We start from the raw sequence: 19,635 nt of genomic DNA on the forward strand, positions 1-19,635 counted from the left end.
AGACAGACAGCTAGCAAGCAAATAAACAGTGATTCAGGTAGAGAAACTCTTCACCAGGGTAAGCTAAGATGATTTCACTGCAGAGCTAAATTGTCTACACGCATTCCATTTTAACACTGTAAAATGATAATGAATAGATAGTTTTATTTTTTTAGTCTTCAGGGATCTTCTGAGTAGCCAGAGTGCTTTCTCACTCAGAAATTCAGATTTTTACACGGCTTGTCCAGGCCTCTAAGGACTTTGCTATTTGTTCTTCTTAATGTATTTGACTTCTATTCTTGACAGTAATAGTAACTTAAACCCCTCCCCCTTAGTTTGTGTTTTTTTTTTCTAATCATAGTTCAACAAAGTACACTTCTGTTGGAAGCTGTTGCTTCAATTGTGGGCCCCAAGGGTGCGTGTAATCAGCTAATTCCCTATTGGTTCAGGACAGAAATCCTTAAAGGAGACACCATAGGACGGGATCTCAGTCTCTAGGCCCCTGTCATCCTTTGTTGTGAGGGACTGCTCAATGACTGAGATGTTTGCCGTCATCTCCAGCCTCTACGCATGAACCTCCTGTAGAGCCCCACTCCTTACTCCATAGTCAAAATGACCAGCTATTCCTAACATCGCCCTTAGCTGCTTCTTAGGAGGTGTGTGAGGCTCCACTGGCTTGGGGAAGTAGCGGTTACTGTTTTCCAAGCCTGCCATGCATGTGGGTTCCTAAGAGCTGCCCGAAAGCACAGCCTGGTGCCAAGGATATGCACTATGGAATTGTCGTCTCAGCAACTTTCTTTCTAAAGGGCCCCTCTTTGTAATTATTGTTACACAGATGGTAGTGAAGGCTCTAACCTGACTCACATGTCAAAGAGTGGACTCTCAGTGTCAATGGCCTCGATGTTCTCAGGTAGCCGTGCTGGAAGTGTGAATGTGCCTCTACACGCATGTGTGTGAATGTTTGCACCAGCACTTGTACATGTTTGATCTTGCGGTACTTGTCAAGGTTATGAGAACTTCATGGGTAGAGAACTAACTGGAGAACACCAGACCGTGCAGGAGAAACTCAGGTATTCAGATGCCATTTTACATATGACTCAAGCAGTCCTTGCCGTCTCCCCTCCGAGAGGTAGTTTTAGATTAGGTAGTCATGTAACTGATGGAGTCGAAGTCGAGAAAGGAATCTTCAAGCCTAGAAAAAGAGTTCCATCTTGAATTTTTTGGTATTGGTGGTAGATAAGAGCATAAAATGTATTTCATACTGAGTAAAATTTAGTGTGAAGTTCCTCAGCTGCTTTTTTTTTGTTTTTTTTTTATTTTATTTTTCCATTCAAAAATTTACACTTCCTCCCCTCCTCCCATTCCCCTCCTGCTCCCCACTCCCCCTCTTCCCTCCCCCTCCCTCCTTTAGAGAGGGAAGGGAACCCAGCCCTGTGGAAAGTCCAAGGCCCTCCCCCCTACATCCAGACCTAGGAGGCTGTGCATCCAAATAGACTAGGGTCCCAAAAAGCCAGTACATGCAGTTTGAAAGCTTACTAACTATAGAAATTCACTGTGGAGCTGGTTAATTTTAGTCTTTGATGCTTTTATTTATTTGCAGTTTTTGTTTGGTTGGCTGCTCTTTAGTTTCGTTTTTCTTTTTCTTCTTTTTTTTGCTGTTGTTTATTGTTTTTTTTTATTTTTGGATTTTGGTTTTGGGATTTTTGAGACAGGGTTTCTCTGTATAACAGTCCTAGCTGTCCTGGAACTTGCTTTATAGACCAGATTGGCCTCAAATTCACAGAGATCCACCTGCTTCTGCTTCCTGAGTGCTGGGATTAAAGATATGTGCCACCACACCCTGTTTATTTGCAAGTTTTTTTTTAAATAATAAATGTTATATTAAGAATGAAACCATTAAATTAAGAATTTAAGTTCAGGGTCTGGAGAGATGGCAGTAAGATCCTGTATTAGTTATGAACAGTTATGCACAGTTATGACATGTTCCCACCCCCAGCCTCAGTTTGACCACTAATGCATGCTCTCTGCGGATTTGCCCTTTCTGGGCGTTTCATATAAATGAAGCATACAGTATATGATTGACGATCTCTCGTCCCTGCTTCTTTCTCCCTATTTATTTTGGATCTGGTGTCTGACAAATTGGCTTGGTATTTCGTGTCTGCCAAATTGATTTCATGGACTTCAGTTCTGGGTAGTGTTTTCACTGTGGGGTTTAAGATTCTGTTGTTCTTATCCCCGCCCCCTCTGTTCTCTTGTGCTGTAGCCTTGTCCTTTCTTCCCTCTGTAGATTCTTCTCACGTCTAAGTCCTCTGCATATATGCATCTTTCAGGTCCAGTTAGGAGACAGAAAATAGCAGCGCAGTTTGAATAGGAGACTCTTGAAAGAAGAGTTTTCGGCAGTAACAGGGAGTTGAGTCATGGGAGAGAAACTCCTGAGGAGTGCAGAGAACACAGGAAGGGCAGGTGCAGTGGCCACCACTCTCCCACGGGCTGCAATCGAGCAGCCCCAGGCCGTATCCCCAGGTGAGATCCAGGTGGTGGAGGAGCTTCTGAAGTCACAGAGCTGCCTTGAGTCACATTGTGGATGCGGTCCATAGGGAGAGGCCATGCCAACAGCCTCAGTGGGAAGCCGTTCTCGGTGCCAGGCAACCTTGCTCAGAACTCAGGCAGGACTGCAAGAGAGCCTGTGGGAAAGGCGGACACTTAAACACCGCTCTCCAAAACGTGCTGTGGGAAACCGTGTGTGAGAGGAAGCAGTAATTGTGCTGCTGTGGTTCTGCTGCAGGCACACTTCCCTGGGCAGTATCAGTGCGCTGAGCTGTCGGTCTAGGTCGGAGCACAGCCGGCTGGAACAGGACAAACTCCTTCCTCCCCAGCATCCTCCCAGCGCCCGCAGTGATGCTTTATTTATGCCAGTTGACTTGTTGGAAGCACAGCAGATTTGGGCTCAAAGGCAATGAATTGAAACCTAATATAATATATGAAGAAGGGTATTCGTGAACTCTATTTTCTGATAAGTAAAATCTGCATGAAGTTTGTGCTGGCTGTTTTTAATGTCAACTTGATACCAGCTGGAGTTATCCGAAAGGAGGGAATCTCAATTGAGAAAATGCTTCATAAGGTCTGGCTGTAGGGCATTGTCTTAATGATTGATGGGGGAGGACCCAGCCCATTGTGGGTGGTGCCGTCCCTGGCCTTGTGGTCCTGGGTCTATAAGAAAGCAGGCTGAGCAAGCCAGTAAGCAGTACCCCTCCGTGGCCTCTGCGTCAGCTCCTGCCTCCAGGTTCCTGCTCTGCTTGAGCTCCTGTCCTGACTTCTTTTGAAGATGAACAGTGATATGGAAGTGTCAGCCAGACAAACCCTGTCCTCCCCCAGTTGCTTTTCCCATGGTGTTTCATCACAGTAGTAGTACAGTAACTCTAACTAGGATAAAGATCAAGGTAATCAGTTGCTCCTCCTCCTACTCTTTTTAAGTCAATTTTAACAATAATGTAGTCCTCCACTTTACAGTCTTCCTCTTTGAGTTAATGATCACAGAAAGTGCTGGCGTTGGATCCCCAGCTGTGCTGGAGATTGTTTTATCTGCTAATGGAAAGTGAGTGGAGACCATTGTCAGCACAGCCAGGAAATTTCTAAGCTAACTCCCTAAGTTTTGCTTGCTTTGTTTAAAAATGTGTAGATTCTGCTAGGATACCGGAAGTGTGGCCAGTTCTTCATGATCAGCCCAGCCACCCAGTAGAGCACCTTCCCCTCATGTGACATTGTTTTCTTGTCTGTTTTTATGTTTTAGTTTGTTCTGTGTGTGAGGGCAGGCACATGCCACCACATGCATGTGGATATCTGAGGGCAACCATGTGAGTCCTGGGGCTTGAGCTCAAGTCTCCATGGCTGACAGCAGACACCTTTACCTCCAGAGCCATCTTGCCGACCCCTGTATTTATATTTTATAACTTTCCCTCATCGATAATAATTACTTTATTTATGGAAAGCCTCAAAAGCACTTCAAATAAATTCTCTTTGAAAAATATGTTTGCTTTAAATATATATTTGTTTTTGTTCAAAAGATTAAGAAGACATTTTATAATTATGCTAAACTCCACTGGGAAGGTGCAGACTTCTCTCTGTACTCTGCAGAATGCTTTCCTTAGCTATGTTTGATCTTGGTGTGGTTATATCATTGTGTTCAACCAGTGGTCCAGCCATGTGAACTTCGTCATCTGCTTGAACTGATTAGGGTCAGCAGGGCACCCCGCAGGTGTTGGGTGCCATATCCAGTTTGGTATCAGCACTGCCTCAAGCCTCTGCTCTGGGTAGGATCCTTACCCCAGGGCAGTGTGGTTCTCCACGCTCCTGCAGTACTTACGATTAGCTAGGAAGCTCCTGCCACATACCTCCTCTGACCTTCTATGTATCTGGTGAGAAAGAACAATAAGCAGGATAATCCAGCTGATTATAGGTTCTAACGAAAAGAGAATAAAGATAAGACTTCCTTATTTAAATATGAAATGCTTTGCTTAACTATGAAGTTACATTCTGAGAAATGTATCCTTAGGTGATTTTGTGTGGCTATCATAGATCATTGAATTTGCTTACACGGACTGAGGTGGCTGCTGTCACCTCAGGATAGGGTCTCAGGGGACCACTATCTTATACATTGACCACCACTGACAGAAATGCCTTTATGAGGCATGGTAGTTTTGTGGGAATAACGGTTTCGGTAGCAACTGCTATCAACGACCTCTTCTGCAGTAGCTAACATTTTCTTTTATAGCCTGGCCCTACAGTATCAAAATTGGTTAGTTCCTTATTCAAGGATGTCTGTCTAGGATTTTCTTTCATTTTTCCCTATCCCAAGCAGGATGAAATTTACAAAAACTTGAATTGCTTTTAGTCAGTTAATCATTTTGGAACTACTCTGAAAATTCTTTCTGTGGAGAACATCACGAGTGCTGTTTGACAAGACAAGATTCATGTTCAGCCCTAGCAGGATTTCTGACCCCCAAGTCAGTGGTGCAAACCAAGCTGCTGTGTAAAGGTCTGGCTGCTGTTCCCAGACATTTTCAACCTCTTCCCCATCGATACAATAGACCAGGCAGCCGACATGCTTTGGATCTGTATGATCTGGGTGACTGAAGTTCAGACAGAAAATATGACAGAAATGAACACCTTTTTGTCAAATAAAATGGTCTTTTTGTAATTACCAGGGGGGAAAAAGGTCGATGTCCTGTTTTTATATGCTTTTAAGGCAAACGAGGGCTGGGCTGTAGCTCAGTATCAGAGTTCTTGCCCATCATCAGGCCCTGGGTTTGCTCTCTAGCACTGCCCCATAAGTAGCACGTCAAAGCTGCATGAAGCTTTGAAGCTATCAGTTTGTATAATTCGAATTATACTTGTACCCAGAACTGTGTATTAAATGTTGTAAAGCTCAGTGAATTAGACATAATCTCATTTCCTCACAGAGATGTTTTGTGATCTGGTTGTACAAACAAAAGAATCTATGTGCAGTTAAAGCATAAGGCACAATTGAGCTACCTGTGGCCAAGTGCACAGTGACATCATGTAAGCCTAGTGCTCTGCCGAGGGACTCAGACACAGTACTAGTCATTGTCGGGATTAATTAAGGAGAAGAGGTCCTCTCGCTGCCCATCAAAGAAAGTAAGAAATGAGATTGTCAAAGTAGCCTTTTTATGACTTGGTTAGGCCCTGACTAGCATCCTAGAATAAGACTTCTATAGGATTTGGGTCAGTGAGGTCTTTGGGGGCACAGGTCTGTCTTTAGAACTTTGCTTTGGAAAGTCCCATTTTTCTGTAATTATACATGAGATTACTATAGTAATGATCATGTTGACAGGTCCCATGGAAAGTTGGTTACCAGGCTTCTCCAGGGAATCTTGAGCCATGGAGAAGTTCTTTTCCTCCCTGAGCCACCAGACAGGAGTAAAATCTTCCCATGAAACTTTATTCTAAAGATAGAGAAAGCATCTAACATCAGGGGTAATGGTGAGCAGTGAGACACAGACATTTAATAGGTAACCTCTATGATGTAAAACTTGTGGTTGATAATTCTTTTGTTAAAAAAAATAGACAGAGCCCTTACTTTTAGGTGCTCTCAACACATGATCCTCCTGCCTCAGCCTCTCCAGTGCTGGAATTATAAGCACAAGCTACCTACTTTTGGGAGGATATCATTTAAGAAACCTTGATATTCACTCAAGACGGAGATTTAGTCATCATTGTGTTTGTGTCTGTAGTGAGTGTGCCCCCGTGTGCCTGCAGATCTCTTTCTCACTCACTGTTTACACCAACCCCAAGTTTGTGCCCCCCCTTTACGTAACCACTTTGACCTTCTCAGTGCTCTGCATGACGTCACTAATTCAGCCTGGTTGTGATGTGGATGGAGACGGACTCTAAGTAGTGCCTAGAGCCTCACTGTTCCGTACCCTGCATAGAATGTAGCTCCTAGCTGCCACCTTAGTGCTTAGCTGCAGCACCCTGTGACGGTTCCCTTAGCTTCTCTTCCTTTCCCAGTTCCTGCTCCTCTTATCTCTGGTTTCCATGCAGATGCTGACATCAGGCGGAGTGCAGTCTCCAATGGCAAATCATCCATCTCCCAGAACTTGTGAGTATTTTTTCATTCATTTTAATAACCTTTGGGATGCATGGAGAAACAAAGCCAGATCCTGGCCCGTGGTTGAGAAAGGCACAGAGAAAGCCATCCCATTTCACGAAGGTTCAAGTGATGGCCCTGCCTGGCGGTGGCAATTCAAGGGGAGAAAGACCTCATCTCTGAGAAGTGCAGTAGCAGTTTTACTGATTTATTTTATAAACAAGCATACTGTTCATTTTGCAATTAACGAAACTGAACTTTAGAGAAAGGAAAATGCAGCACTCTTAACTGCGGTACCACTCAATGCTGGTAGGTGAGATAGGGACTTGTGTATAGACCCAGGATGATTAAGAACAATCGTATTCTTTTCACAGTGCATGTGTGTCTGGCACTGAGTAACGAAGCTGAACAAACTGGGTGCAGCGAGTGTTCCCTCAGCTGTAAAGTTCAGGCATATGGTCTCGAAAGGAAACTGATCTTCCTGACTTGGTGCACTCAACTCTCCTTGTTTCTCTCCTTCCCAGCTCCCATTGCTTCCTGCACTCCACATCTGCTGAGGCAGTGGCCATGGGGCTTCTGAAGCAGTTCGAGGGCATGCAGCTTCCAGCTGCCTCCGAGCTAGAGTGGCTAGTTCCAGAGCATGATGCCCCGCAGAAGGTAGGCTCTTCCCACTCTTCCCTGCCCAGGAGCCTATGAACCTTCTGGTCCTGTTTTCCTCTCACACACGGCCCTAGTCGAGAACAAGCCTGTGCATCTGTCCATGTTAAAGCGTGGAGTGAACGAGTGAGTGCATTCCTGCCTGGGTTTCCTTAGCAGGCAGCTGAACCTTTTAGGGCATGAGGCACACTAGCATAGGCCCTGGGAAGAGGCGGGGCAGCATCGGCAATGGATGCCAGCACCCAGGATGTTATTTCTGTTTGCTTCTTGGAACTCAAGGTCCTTGTTTCTAGGAGCCTAGTACCTACTAGATTGTTTTGAAATCAGGGTTCCTTGAAGATCAGCCTGAAGCGATTCTGAAATCTGTTTCGGGGTCTCTGCTTCTGTCGAGGACGGAGGGACCAAGCATCTGTGTCCTCTGGAGTGTCCCGCCAGCTCACCTGCACTTTTGTCCTGCAGCTCCTGCCCATTCCCGACTCACTGCCCATCTCACCAGATGACGGGCAGCATGCGGACATCTACAAGCTGCGTATCCGTGTCCGTGGCAACCTGGAGTGGGCTCCACCTCGGCCTCAGATCATCTTTAATGTTCATCCAGCTCCAACGTGAGTAGAGTTATGGTCTTGCCTCTCGGCTCTGCCTCTGGTTGTACGTTCCACACAGTTCCCTGTATTTAAAAGCATAAAGAGAGGTTCTCCTTTTTTTTTCTCCTTAAATTCTTTTAGCCCTTCAATTCTTCCCCATACCTAACTGGACACCACCCCAGTCTTTTAAATCAGCATTTCCAGACTGGTTTTCTCCTCTCTTTAAGATAAATGCTCTCCTTCCCCATTGTTCTTTCTGGGTTATTATTCCTTACACCTTGCTTTTACGCAGAAACGTGGTTCCTGTTGAGGATAATCACTTACTCACTGCCGTGGTCCACTGCTATGAATTCTAACCTCATAGACCTCCCCATAGAAATGAGCTTTGTTCAACTCTAACAGGAAGTTGGTGAGTTCTCGGCTCTCCATCTTCCAATCCCCTCTCCTTCCCTTTCTGTAGGAGGAAGATCGCTGTCGCCAAGCAGAATTACCGCTGTGCAGGCTGTGGCATCCGGACCGACCCTGGTAAAGCTCCGTCCTCCCCTAGAGGAGGTGATAGAGCAGATATGGGAAGAAGGCAGGAGAGCCTGGGGCAGGAGGGGTGCTGAGGCAGGAGTTGGCATTTGTGGGGAATTACCTGGGGGAGCAGTACACCAGCAGAACCACTTCCTGGAGAACCTGACTCATTATAGCCAGGTTCTTAGAGACCGAGTCTCAACAGTTCGGGCAGGTTTGGATTCTTTGGTGGCCTCCAGGATAGGATGCAAAAGTCATGGACCTCATTATGTAGGGGTTTTCCCCCAGTTTTAGAAAATTCATACAAAAGCTGCTAGAAGCCACTTTGCCCTCCCTGTCTGCCCTTTGAAGGGGCACCAGCCTCTGGGCGCACAAACACTAGCCTTTCTGGGTTTCCTAGATTATATCAAGCGGCTACGGTACTGTGAGTACCTGGGCAAGTACTTCTGCCAGTGCTGCCACGAGAACGCCCAGATGGTCGTCCCCAGCCGGATCCTGCGCAAGTGGGACTTCAGCAAATACTACATCAGCAACTTCTCCAAGGACCTGCTCATTAAGATCTGGAATGATCCTCTCTTCAATGTGCAGGACATCAATAGCGCCCTCTATAGGAAGGTCAAGCTGCTCAATCAAGTCCGGGTAAGATCCCTGCTCCTCCTCTCTAGCTCTGTCTCTGCTGGTGCACCTCCCTTCGGTCACCACCCGTCACCATTCGTGTTCTGTATGCTTGCTTGTCGGTCTGTTTTCCAGGGCTGGACATGGAGCCCAGCACTAATACCCATAGTACTAGCGAACCCTCTACCCCCGAGCTGCCCGTCTCCAGTCCAGGGGACTCGTCTTGCCAGAGTCTCAAACCTCCCAGCAGCTCTAAGGCCGTAGGTAGCACTTGAAAGCAAAAACAGTTCCTACACTCCCCGAGCACAGGAGTGGGAGTTTGGATCCCAGAGTCCCAGCAGCTGCCGGTGTGTCTGAATGAGCACACTGACCTGGCAGAAGGGCCTTCCCTGGCCAGAGATCTCTTCAGTGAGTTGTTGAAGTTGAAGCTGTTGACTGAGAGGTGTGAGGGCCCTCCAAACCCTGGCTGCTCCGTGCTGCACCTGCTGGTCCTTCTAACGGCTCCTTCTCTCTCCTTCTAAATGCCTTGTCTTCAGCTGCTGCGGGTTCAGCTGTATCACATGAAGAACATGTTTAAGACCTGCCGGCTGGCCAAAGAGTAAGTGTCGTGGAGGCCAGAGTCCCCTGGTGTCCTGTCTCTGAGAGGAACATGTCCTAACAGGAAGGGTTTGCAGAAATACCTGAAAGTAGTAAATGAGAAGCCATAGCGGTGATTAGATCTGTGTCCTCTGGGAGGAGGACTCTATGTCCAGCTCACTCTACAGGGTTGAGAAATAGAATGCTTCTGTCCTCCGGGAATGGTGTGGGGAAGCTGGGGTGGCCTGGGATGTCACCAGCCCCGTGAGCTTCTCCCCTGCCGAGTAAGGACTTGTGTACTGCCATGTGTCATATCAAAGGATTACTCCCAAGCCCTCCTACATCCTCTCATTTTCTGTAGGCTTTTGGATTCCTTTGACGTCGTTCCAGGCCATCTGACAGAGGATCTCCACCTGTACTCACTGAGCGACCTGTCTGCGACCAAGAAGGGGGAACTGGGGCCCCGGCTGGCTGAGCTCACCAGAGCAGGAGCTGCCCACGTAGAGAGATGTATGGTGAGGAGCCATGTTCTGCCATGCAGCTGAGCCCTCGTGTGGGGCTTAGTAGTGGGCCAGGGTTCTTGGCATTTAGCTCCAGAAACTTGATGTGGCCAGTTGACACTGGAAGGGGCAGAGAGCTTGCTGCTGGCCTGAGTGAGCAGTAGGATCTTCTGAAGGACCTGGGATTAGAGGAAGTAGTACTGGGACGCTGAAGCAGGGGGGCTGTGAGTTCAAAGTCAGCCTGGGCCACATAGCAAGATCCCGTCTCAAGAAAAACCAATACAGGAAGAGCTAGGACAGGAGCCGATGCTGGTTGCCCTGAGCAGCCCCAGTGCAGGAGCCCCACGCTCATGGGGGACTCTGGCCAGAATCTAGACTTGTTCTCAGTCATGGTTTCAGACAATTTGCTCTCTGTGTAAGCCTTAGTTTTATTCTTTCTGAGATGAAGGTAATACTTAGATGATACTTAATACTTAATTCTTTCCTCTTGAGCTTCTGCGGTTTGATGAAGCAGCTTATTTGGTGGCATTTTTGCAAATTCTATTTACAAATGTAAGTTATTACCATTTGTGATAGGATCAACACGCTAGAAAGTCGGAAATGATGCTTTTAGAGCTACCCATCTCCGCTTCCCAGGCTGTGGTCCTGGGGGCGGGGGGTGGTGAGTAGACTGCTCGCCTCTTCACTGAGTGCTATTCCAGTGTCAAGGGCTTCTCAAGCCTGTATCTCTCTTGTCCTTACCTTAAGTTTTGTGTGATGGTACCAGCCCTGATCTGGCTCTCATACTCACAAATCCAGCCCTAGGTTCTACCCTTCATCCTGCCCAAAGTTATATTTATGGCTTGCTTCCCCTCACCGAGGCCTCCCTTCCGGGCCAGTCCCTCACCTTGCTACCGTTACTGTCCTCCATAGCTGTGCCAAGCCAAAGGCTTCATCTGTGAGTTCTGCCAGAATGAGGATGATGTCATCTTTCCTTTTGAGCTCCAGAAGTGCCGGACCTGTGAAGGTGAGGACGATGCTAGCATTGAGAGGAGCAAGGCTGGACACAAAGTGAATGTGTTCCCTGCGTGTCCTCTGTTAGCAGGAGGATGGTGGGAGTCACCCCACACACCGCCACCCCCGGAGCACGAACTATGGGGAGAAGTGGCTGAGATACTGGCTTGCTTCCAGCCTGGGAGAATACAAATTATTTTCTTCTTTCTCTTTCAACCCGAATAGAGTGTAAAGCGTGTTACCATAAAGCGTGCTTCAAGTCTGGAAGCTGCCCCCGGTGTGAGCGGCTGCAGGCCCGGCGGGAGTTGCTGACCAAGCAGAGCCTGGAGTCCTACCTGTCTGACTATGAGGAGGAACCCACGGAAGCCTTGGCTCTAGAGGCCACTGTCCTGGAGACCACCTGAGGAATGCACCTGACCCTTTGTCTGAGGGGCTGCCTAGGGTCAAACGATATAGAACTGAGCCACGCCTGCAAGGAAGGTGGTGGGGCCTTTTAAAAAATATATTGTCATTTTTTTATGACTTGTCTGCTGTCCAGGTGTAGGCCACCTCTATTGGTTGGTGGGTCCAGTCTGTTGTGACAGAGATCTGTGAGCACTGGGTATTTCCATCAGAACTGCCACTTGGAGTACCTCTTTGTCAGGGGAGTGGACAGCAAGACCTAGTTCTTCTGACATGCTTGGCCTAGTCCGCTAGGCCCAGATCTGGTTACAGCCGCAGCCCAAGGATCATTCCCACTCTTGACTTAGTGCCCTAGCTTCTGAGCCAGGCCCTTCTCAGCTGATGCTCCTCTCCTTTGCGGCTGAAACAGGAGAATGGAGTTTCCCTGTCCCAGTCCTGAAAGAGAACAAGACTGTGCCCTGAGGCATGGAGAGAATGGGCTACATGGCGGGCATTCTGTCCGACTTACTTAGGCATTTGGGGGGCGGGTAAGAACAGAATCATTATTAGCCCAGAATCCCCGGAGACCTCAAGGAGGCAAGCATGACTTCCCTGTTTCAGGTATTCCAGGCATAGGTGGACACAAGCTGGCTTGTGTACTCTGATGGGCTTGAAGCAAAGAGTAGAACTGAATGTTAGGCCAGGTCCGTTCGTAGCCATCACCACACGCATTAGTGAGGCTGCAGCTGGTGCCTAAAGAAGCGTTTATTCAGATAAAAGGTAATGGCTGCCTCTTGGGTGTCCAGGCTCCCAGTTAACCAGCTTGAGTGCAGGTGTGCTTCCAGCTCAGGCAAGGATAAAAACCCCACCGCCATCCTAACAGTGGGTCCCTTAGGGCTCTGCATGGTTCTAAGCAGAGGCATGACCCCACTCCATTCTCCGTCCCCTTCCCCCAGCAGAGCTGGGGCCCTCCCTTTGGCTGATCTCTTGCCTTAGTTTCTTTTCTCACTTAGTAGCTTTAGAGAACTCGACAGTTTGTGAATGTTTCTGTTTGCTCAGAGTAACAGGAGCCTTTATGCTGTTTTTGCACTTAACTCCAGCCTCGGTAATATATGTTGAACCCTCTATTTCATATCACTGATTTTACTACACTCCTCCCCCATCCCTTAGTGTGCTTTCAGTGGGGTTTCCTAGACTAGGCCAGACACATTTGTTGGGTGTTTGAACTGCTGCAGCATCTAACTTCTGCGAACACTGGCCAGGGTTGCCTCTCAGAGCCCAGTGTTCTGGGAACTGCTGTCCACAGTGCTTTTGTTCTAGGACTAACTTCTTCCGTGTGCCTGTCTTCCTGTATTGGTTGCTAGTGAGATAACTGGCCCAGGTACTGGCCCAGGAACTCAAATGAATTTGCACATGGTGGATAGAAGCTGACAGGTCCTGCGCTGGAAGGAACTAGGGGTCTCCCAGAGAAACAGAAGGGATGTTGACGTGACAGCCACACGGAGCTCTAGCAGAGCAAGAAGAACATGGCAGAACTGGCCCGTGGCATGGTTCCTCTGCCTCACATTTGGGAACTGACAGCAGTACTGGGCTGGGTGACTCAGACTGTTCACTCAGTTGGTAGTGAGACAGAGAGCCGAGACCAAGGCTGTTTCGAAGGGCTGATTAGGAATCTCCCTTCCTTCAGGAGATTTAGGAATGATCCCTTCGAACTCAAGTGTCACTGAGTCAGCCCTCGGATTCAGACTCTGACTTCCCGTCCAGCTGCTCACTCCAGGTCACCGCTGCTGCCCAGGCTCCCTGTCCACACGGGCTCCAGCTGACCTCAGCCATCACACTGACTTCTCAGTGTCCCCACCCCATTCCTCTGGATCACGTCTCTCAGTGCTCCTGATTCTGTGCTGTCATTACCGTCCAAGTACATATGTTTATTTATTTGGGAGTCGGGGAGAGACGGGAGGTTATGAAAGCACTTTGTCACCTAGCAGTATCTGAGAGTCCCCCACTGTGGGGATTCTGAGGGCCCTGAAGAGCGAGGTGGGAGGAAGCATCCTCTGTACAAAGGTTGTACAGAGGTTGGAGACAAGCTCTGAGGCACTCAGGGGTGGAAGCCCAGCCTCTGCACCTAGGAGGCTCTCACCAGCTTCCTCTGCCGGGGGTTGGGAGCTTTTGCCGAATTAACAGAAAGGGAACAAGAGTCCGAATAAAAACATCGTTTGTGTACAGCTTGTGTTTTGAACTGGATTTTCACCTGTAATTTGTGCACATCCTAACCATTCATGGTCATCTAATAAACTAAGGAAATTAAATCTCGCCTTTTATTTGCCTGCTTTGACGACTGTGGAAGGGTATTGTGTATCTGCTGAAAGCAGCCATGTCTGACTGTTACCGGTGAGTTTGTGGAGTCTCCTCCATATTACTATTGTTGTTATTTGTTTCATTATTGTTATTGTTGGTTTTTAAAGACAGGGTCCCCCATGTATCCCAGATTGGCCCCAAACTTGAAATCCTCCTGCCTCTGCCTTCCTCGTGCTAGGATGATAGGTATACCCCACAGGACACTGTACATGTGACTCTTTAGATGTCTCGTTATGGTCTCCCACCACTGTCTAAAACCAAGGTTTATCTCTACAGACCTAACCATTAGTGACTCAGATTTGAAAACAACTTGTCTTTGACTGGCTCTGAGTCAGGCCACGTGTCTGACTAGTCAGGCATTATCTCCCCACCACCTGTCAATCAAGTGTGTCGATTGTCCTTTTCTTTAAATGTATCTCATTCCATCTCCCCCGCTCCCACACAAGTACAAGTTCTCTCAGGTGTCTGGGCTCATGTCAGTTTCTTGTTCATTCACTCTCATCAGATACTCAGGTACCCACTATATACCAGTTTGTGTGGTAGTCTGTGGGGCTTACAGCAGAAAGCAAATAAGGAAATGAGAGACTTGTGCGGTAGACGCACACAGCACAACATCAGTAGAGTATAGTCAGCCGTCTGTGTCTGCGGGTCTTGAGAGTGTTTATTACAAAACTGGACACAGTGACATGTACCTGTGGTCCTAGCACTTGGGAGGCTTAAAAAGCCAAGGTATTTAGAAAAAAAAATGTAGTAAAAGCTACCACAAATTTAAGAACACTCGGTAGTCATTGTTTCCATTATATTAGATATTATGAGCTATATAGATTATTTAAATATACAAATGATATAAATAGATTACATGTGAATACTAGACTTGAGCATTAATGGATCTTGGAAGCCCTGCTACCAGTCTGCTGCAGATAGCAAGGGACAGCTAGTCGAAGCTCTGCTGGTGGCCTCAAAGGAAAAGCAAATGCTCTTTAAAACAGAAGCAGGATGCCTAAAGTGAGGCCAGAGAAAAGGGAAGCCCCCAAGAGTGATTCTGCAACTCTTTCCCCAAGAATGTGGCTCACAGGACGAGGATATCTCCAGACAGGAGCTGGCGTGTGTGACGATCCTACAAGAGGAACAGGGCAAGAACCTGAAAGGACTTACTGATTCATATTTATTTTATGTAGCTCACACTTGGAATTCTCCTGCCACAGTCTCCAGAGTGCTGGGGTTACAAATGTTCACCATCCCAACCAATTACAATCTTAGATTAAAAAAAAAAAAGTGAGTGTGAATGCAGGCAGGTCAGATGACAGCTTTTGGAAGTGAGTCATCCTCCCCGGGTTGAGCCAGTGTAGGCGTGCTGAGTTACAGATAATGTACACCCCCACATCAAGCTTTTTACAGAGGTTATAGGGATCAAACGAGGGTGAAGCATGGTTTCCAAGAACTGAACTTAGGTTGTCAGGCCTTCGTAGCTATTGCTATTACCTGTTGAGTGATTTCCCTATACTCCCTGCCCCCCATTTTTTCTTTAAAAAAGACAAGGCCTCACCTCGCCCAGGCTGATCTCAAACTTGCTGTACAGCTGAGAATGACTGAACTGATTCATTTGCATCTCTATTTTCCAAGTGCTGGAATTACTGGAATATGCCTCTCTTTCCAGCCATTTTAGGTTTTATATCAAGAATTGATGCAGTAGACAAAATGTTTGTGTTACTCTAAAATTCATATTGAAGGCTTTATCCCAATGCAATCTTCAGATATGCCCTTTGGGAGGCAAATGGGGTCATTAGAGCAAAGCCCCAGGATGCACCTTAGGAAGAATGCCAGGATGCTGGGTAGCTCTTTGTGTAAGAGTTACAGTTCTGAGGGGAAAGGTGTCCCCAATGCCAGTGTTACATCTCTGAAGGGGTCGCTGCCCTGGCAGTTGGGAGCCGAGGAATACTACAAAGACACAGCACAGCAAACCTCACAGGAGATTTATTGGGGAGAACACAAGAGGGTAAGAAGCAGCAAAGGTTATATATAGGGTTCCTTGCGGGGGGGCGAGCATGGCGTTTTCCAGGATGGGGATTGGTGAGGTTTCAAGTCCAGGAGGTTTTACCCTATGCTTTCCATCCTGTGAGGGCACAGCACAAAGGCAACTGTAAACCAGAAAAGGTGTTTATAGTCACCAAGACGCAACCCTGCTGGCATCCTGACCTCAACCTTCAGAACTTTGAGAGAAATCTTTACCGCGTCAGTCACTGTTTAAATTGCAGCTCAATCTAAGCCAATGGGAAAGCCACTGGAGAGTTTCATACCAAGAAATGAGTGACTGGTCGAAATGTCGTCATCCTTGGCAGAGAAAGGGCAGACAGTGAGACGTTCTCCTGGACAGACACCTTTAGTGAGCTCCGAAGAGGTTATGTGGAACCCCAGGGTATTACCATTGTCGCCTCTCCCCCTACAACATTCTGCTCAGTTCTGTTTAAGCAGAGAGAAGAAGGTTGGGAAAAGCATATTTTAAATGATAGGACAAAGTACAGAATCTCGGGGGAATCAGGAATGACTTGGGAAGGCAGGGACCAAGGAAGCCAGAGACCTGGTCATTTCCAGACTTTCCCCTGAGCCCACTGCCAGCAAGGCAGGTCACACAGTAACAATCGTGCTGAGGACTCACCACTGAGGAGTGGGGATACCCCAAAGAAAGGGACTGAACTGAACAGCCATCCACCGTGGCACTGACCACGCTACTTGTGCATTCCCGTGGCCTCCACTGTGTAGGTGTACTGTGTCTACTGATGCCAGAGAGAATGGGCAAGCTTTCCAGTCTCCAGGCTAAGGTCAGAGCCAACCCGGCTTCCTTTTCCTTTGAACTTTTGGCTTAGAATACGCACTAATGAGCACTGTTCTCCTGCCCTGATCATCTGCAGACCCCTGCCGTGCCTCTGCCCAGGACATCAAATGGCTTATTTTTAAAGGTGACAGAAGCTGCTGCAGGGCTCACATCTTGCCCACCTCATGAGCTTGAAGTTCTTGGCAGGAAAAATGAGGGTGATGAGGAAGGAACCCTTCCATGTACTGGGATATCGGGCATAGCTCACATGTCTAGTGTATATGCTGCTGAGGATGAAATCTGGAGCAAATGGCGGTCATCTAGCTTGGCAGTGAGAACGCCATGGCACCTGGACTCTGGGGGTGCTGTGTCCTCGCCTCCATCTCACACTCTCCCTCCAGTTGGTGATGTCAAGGGCTTCCCTCTGGATCTTTTCTCCTCGCTTGTGTTATCTGGAGTCTGCTCTATTGCTGGAAATGAAGAGCCCTGGTACATACAATGAGAGGGCACAATCAATCTAGTGCACATGCCAAGGGAGCCCTGGCACACACTGGGAGAGGGCAAAAGCAAAGGCATTATCTGAAATCAGCCACAAATTATGAAAATATTGACTTTGCTTATCCAACTTGAAGTGATCCAAGCCGCTGGTGTACGACTGTTTCCACGTATGTGTCTGTAACTGAGTACTTGACTGAAGTTATTAATATAGGAACACATAAGCGAAAGTGTTAGACATGGAGAACTTTTTGTGTCCCGGGTAATACTCTAAATTACTTACATATGGATGACTCCCAAACCTCCCAGATACTCTGAAGTAAACAGGACTATCATTTCCACTGTGATGTGGGATTCCCCTCTGTATGCTATGAATATGTTTTATTACCATTGGTTAATAAAGAAGCTGTTCTGGCCTATGGCAGGACATAATATAGCAAGGCGGGAAATCCAAGCAGAGATAGAGGAGAAAAGAAGGCAGAGTCAGGGAGACACCAGGGAGATGCCTTGAAGCTGCCCAAGAGGCAAGATATAAGGTAACAAACCATGAGCCTTGTGGTAAAATATAAAATAATAGAAACGGGTTCATTTAAGATGTAAGAGCTAGCTAGAAATATGCCTGAGCCTTTGATCAAACAGTGTTGTAATTAATAGAGTTTCTGTGTGATTATTCGGGTCTGGGCGACTGGAAAACGAAAGGACAGTCTCCGCTTACACTACTGTGTACAAGTAAGCAAGGTACAGGAGTTTAAGTAACTTGCTTAACACAGCCCAGCTAGCGCTAGTGGAGCCTGGATCCACATACAGGTGGCCTGACTCCAAGACTCTACTCTAACCACCGTGTTATGCCAAGATAAATGAAAAGACTGCATCCTAAAAGGCCAGAGAAATGGGCGAAGAGTGTGGCCCTGCGAGACAGGGGAGGTCCTTTGCCAGAACTGACTCCTAAGGCTTTGTGGGATTTAGATGGCGTATCAGCCAGGACTCTCTAGAAGAAGGGATCTGATAGAATGGATATATATTAAAAGGGGCTCACTAGGGTGTCTGACAGGATTTGGACTGGGTAGGCAAACAATGGACTATCTTCCTATTGAGGAGGTGAGAACCCAGGATCCATTGGTACGTAAGGCTGGAGGCTTCAGAAGTTCCAGTCTGGTCCTAAGGGTCTGGAGGGTTCCTTGGACCACAATGGAGGGCTGAAGAAGCTGTTCTAATGAGTGGAGCAGTGACGGCGGCGGCAGGGTGACTGACAGGCCAGAGAGACACAAAGGTGAAGCTTTTTCCTTGGACTTCATGTCCCTGGGAGATGCTGCCCACATTTAATATGGGTATTCCTACTTCAAATAACTTGGTCAAGAACCCCCTTTACACACACACGGAGGGCCCCAGAAAGAGAAAATAGTTAGATCTCCTGAATAAACTGGGAGGGAAGTAGATGGGAGGGAATGGGGGATGGGAACATGAAGGAGCAAGAAGATCTAGTCAGAGAAGGTGCATTGGGGGGAGAACAATGAAAGAGATACTTTGGTAGAAGGAGCCATTATGGAATTAGGGAGAAACCTGGTGCTAGAAAAATTCTCAGGAATCCAAGGATGACCCAGCTAAGACTCCTAGCAATGGCGAGGAGGATATCTGAGTGGACCTTCCCCTGTAATCAGATTAGTGACCACCCTAATTGTCATCATAGAACCTGCATCCAGTAACTGATGGAAGCAGATGCAGTGACCCACAGCCAAGCACTGGGCTGAGCTCCTGGAGTTCAGATGAAGAGAGGGAGGAGGGATCATATGAGTGTGTGTGGGGGTGTCAAAAGCACAACGGGGAAAACCACAGAGACAGCTGACCTGAGCTAGCGGGAGCTCACGGACTATAAACTGACATCTGGGGAACCTCCATGGGACTGAACTAGACCCTCGGAATGTGGGTGGCAGTTATGTGACTTGATCTGGGGGGAGGGGGGCTGCAGTGGCATCAGGACCTATCCCAGGGGCATGAACCGGCTTTTTGGAGCCCGTTCCCTGTGGTGGGATACCTTGCTCAGTCTTGATACAGGGGGCAGGAGCTTGGTCCTGTCTCAACTTGGTATGCCAGACTTTGTCAACTCTCACAAAGAAGGCCTTACTCCTCTGAGGAGTGGATGTGGTATGGGAGGGGGGAAGGAGAGGAGGGAGAACTGAGATTGGTATGTAAAATGGAAAACAGATTTTTTTAAATAAAAAAGAAAACCCCTTACAAGTGTGCCCATCAGCTTATCTTGGTTTCTTCCAGTTCGGGTCAGGGTAACAACCTCATGAGCCCACCCCTTGCCAGCTTGATACCCTATAGCATTCCCTTATGTCATGCTTAATTTCCACACGAAAACAACAACAAAATCATACCCCTCCCCAACATGATACAACTCTCCCACACATAACAACCACAAGCACGTCCTTCAAAATAGGTGGTAATGTCTCTCAAGAAATACATAGACTTTTAGTGTTCCAGAACTTAAATATAACAATATAGGTTTACAGTACTTGACTCCCTGATATTATCTTAATTGCTGATACATTGCATGATAAA

The 19,635-nt window shown here is 47.4% G+C and overlaps 1 protein-coding gene across 5 annotated transcripts in view; it reads left to right on the forward strand.

The window, feature by feature from the left end:
* The window catches only part of Rubcn (rubicon autophagy regulator), a 57,588-nt gene extending 43,871 nt beyond the window's left edge, over positions 1–13,717 (forward strand). For 3 of the 5 annotated variants that reach the window (XM_085685470.2, XM_085685467.2, XM_085685468.2), the window contains 10 exons: positions 815–889; positions 6,541–6,598; positions 7,111–7,243; positions 7,703–7,848; positions 8,288–8,352; positions 8,744–8,982; positions 9,495–9,556; positions 9,896–10,049; positions 10,947–11,040; positions 11,253–13,717. In XM_085685470.2, the coding sequence (XP_085541596.2) occupies positions 815–889; positions 6,541–6,598; positions 7,111–7,243; positions 7,703–7,848; positions 8,288–8,352; positions 8,744–8,982; positions 9,495–9,556; positions 9,896–10,049; positions 10,947–11,040; positions 11,253–11,431 (1,205 nt within the window). In that variant the 3' untranslated portion in view covers positions 11,432–13,717. The remainder of the gene's footprint in view (positions 1–814; positions 890–6,540; positions 6,599–7,110; positions 7,244–7,702; positions 7,849–8,287; positions 8,353–8,743; positions 8,983–9,494; positions 9,557–9,895; positions 10,050–10,946; positions 11,041–11,252) is intronic. The other 2 variants (XM_048454061.3, XM_048454062.3) reach the window with 1 other exon arrangement.
* Positions 13,718–19,635: the final 5,918 nt, after the last annotated feature.

Source organism: Myodes glareolus, chromosome 2 (genome assembly GCF_982192425.1).
Source record: "Myodes glareolus chromosome 2, mMyoGla1.1, whole genome shotgun sequence".
In the NCBI taxonomy this organism is placed as follows: domain Eukaryota; kingdom Metazoa; phylum Chordata; class Mammalia; order Rodentia; family Cricetidae; genus Myodes; species Myodes glareolus.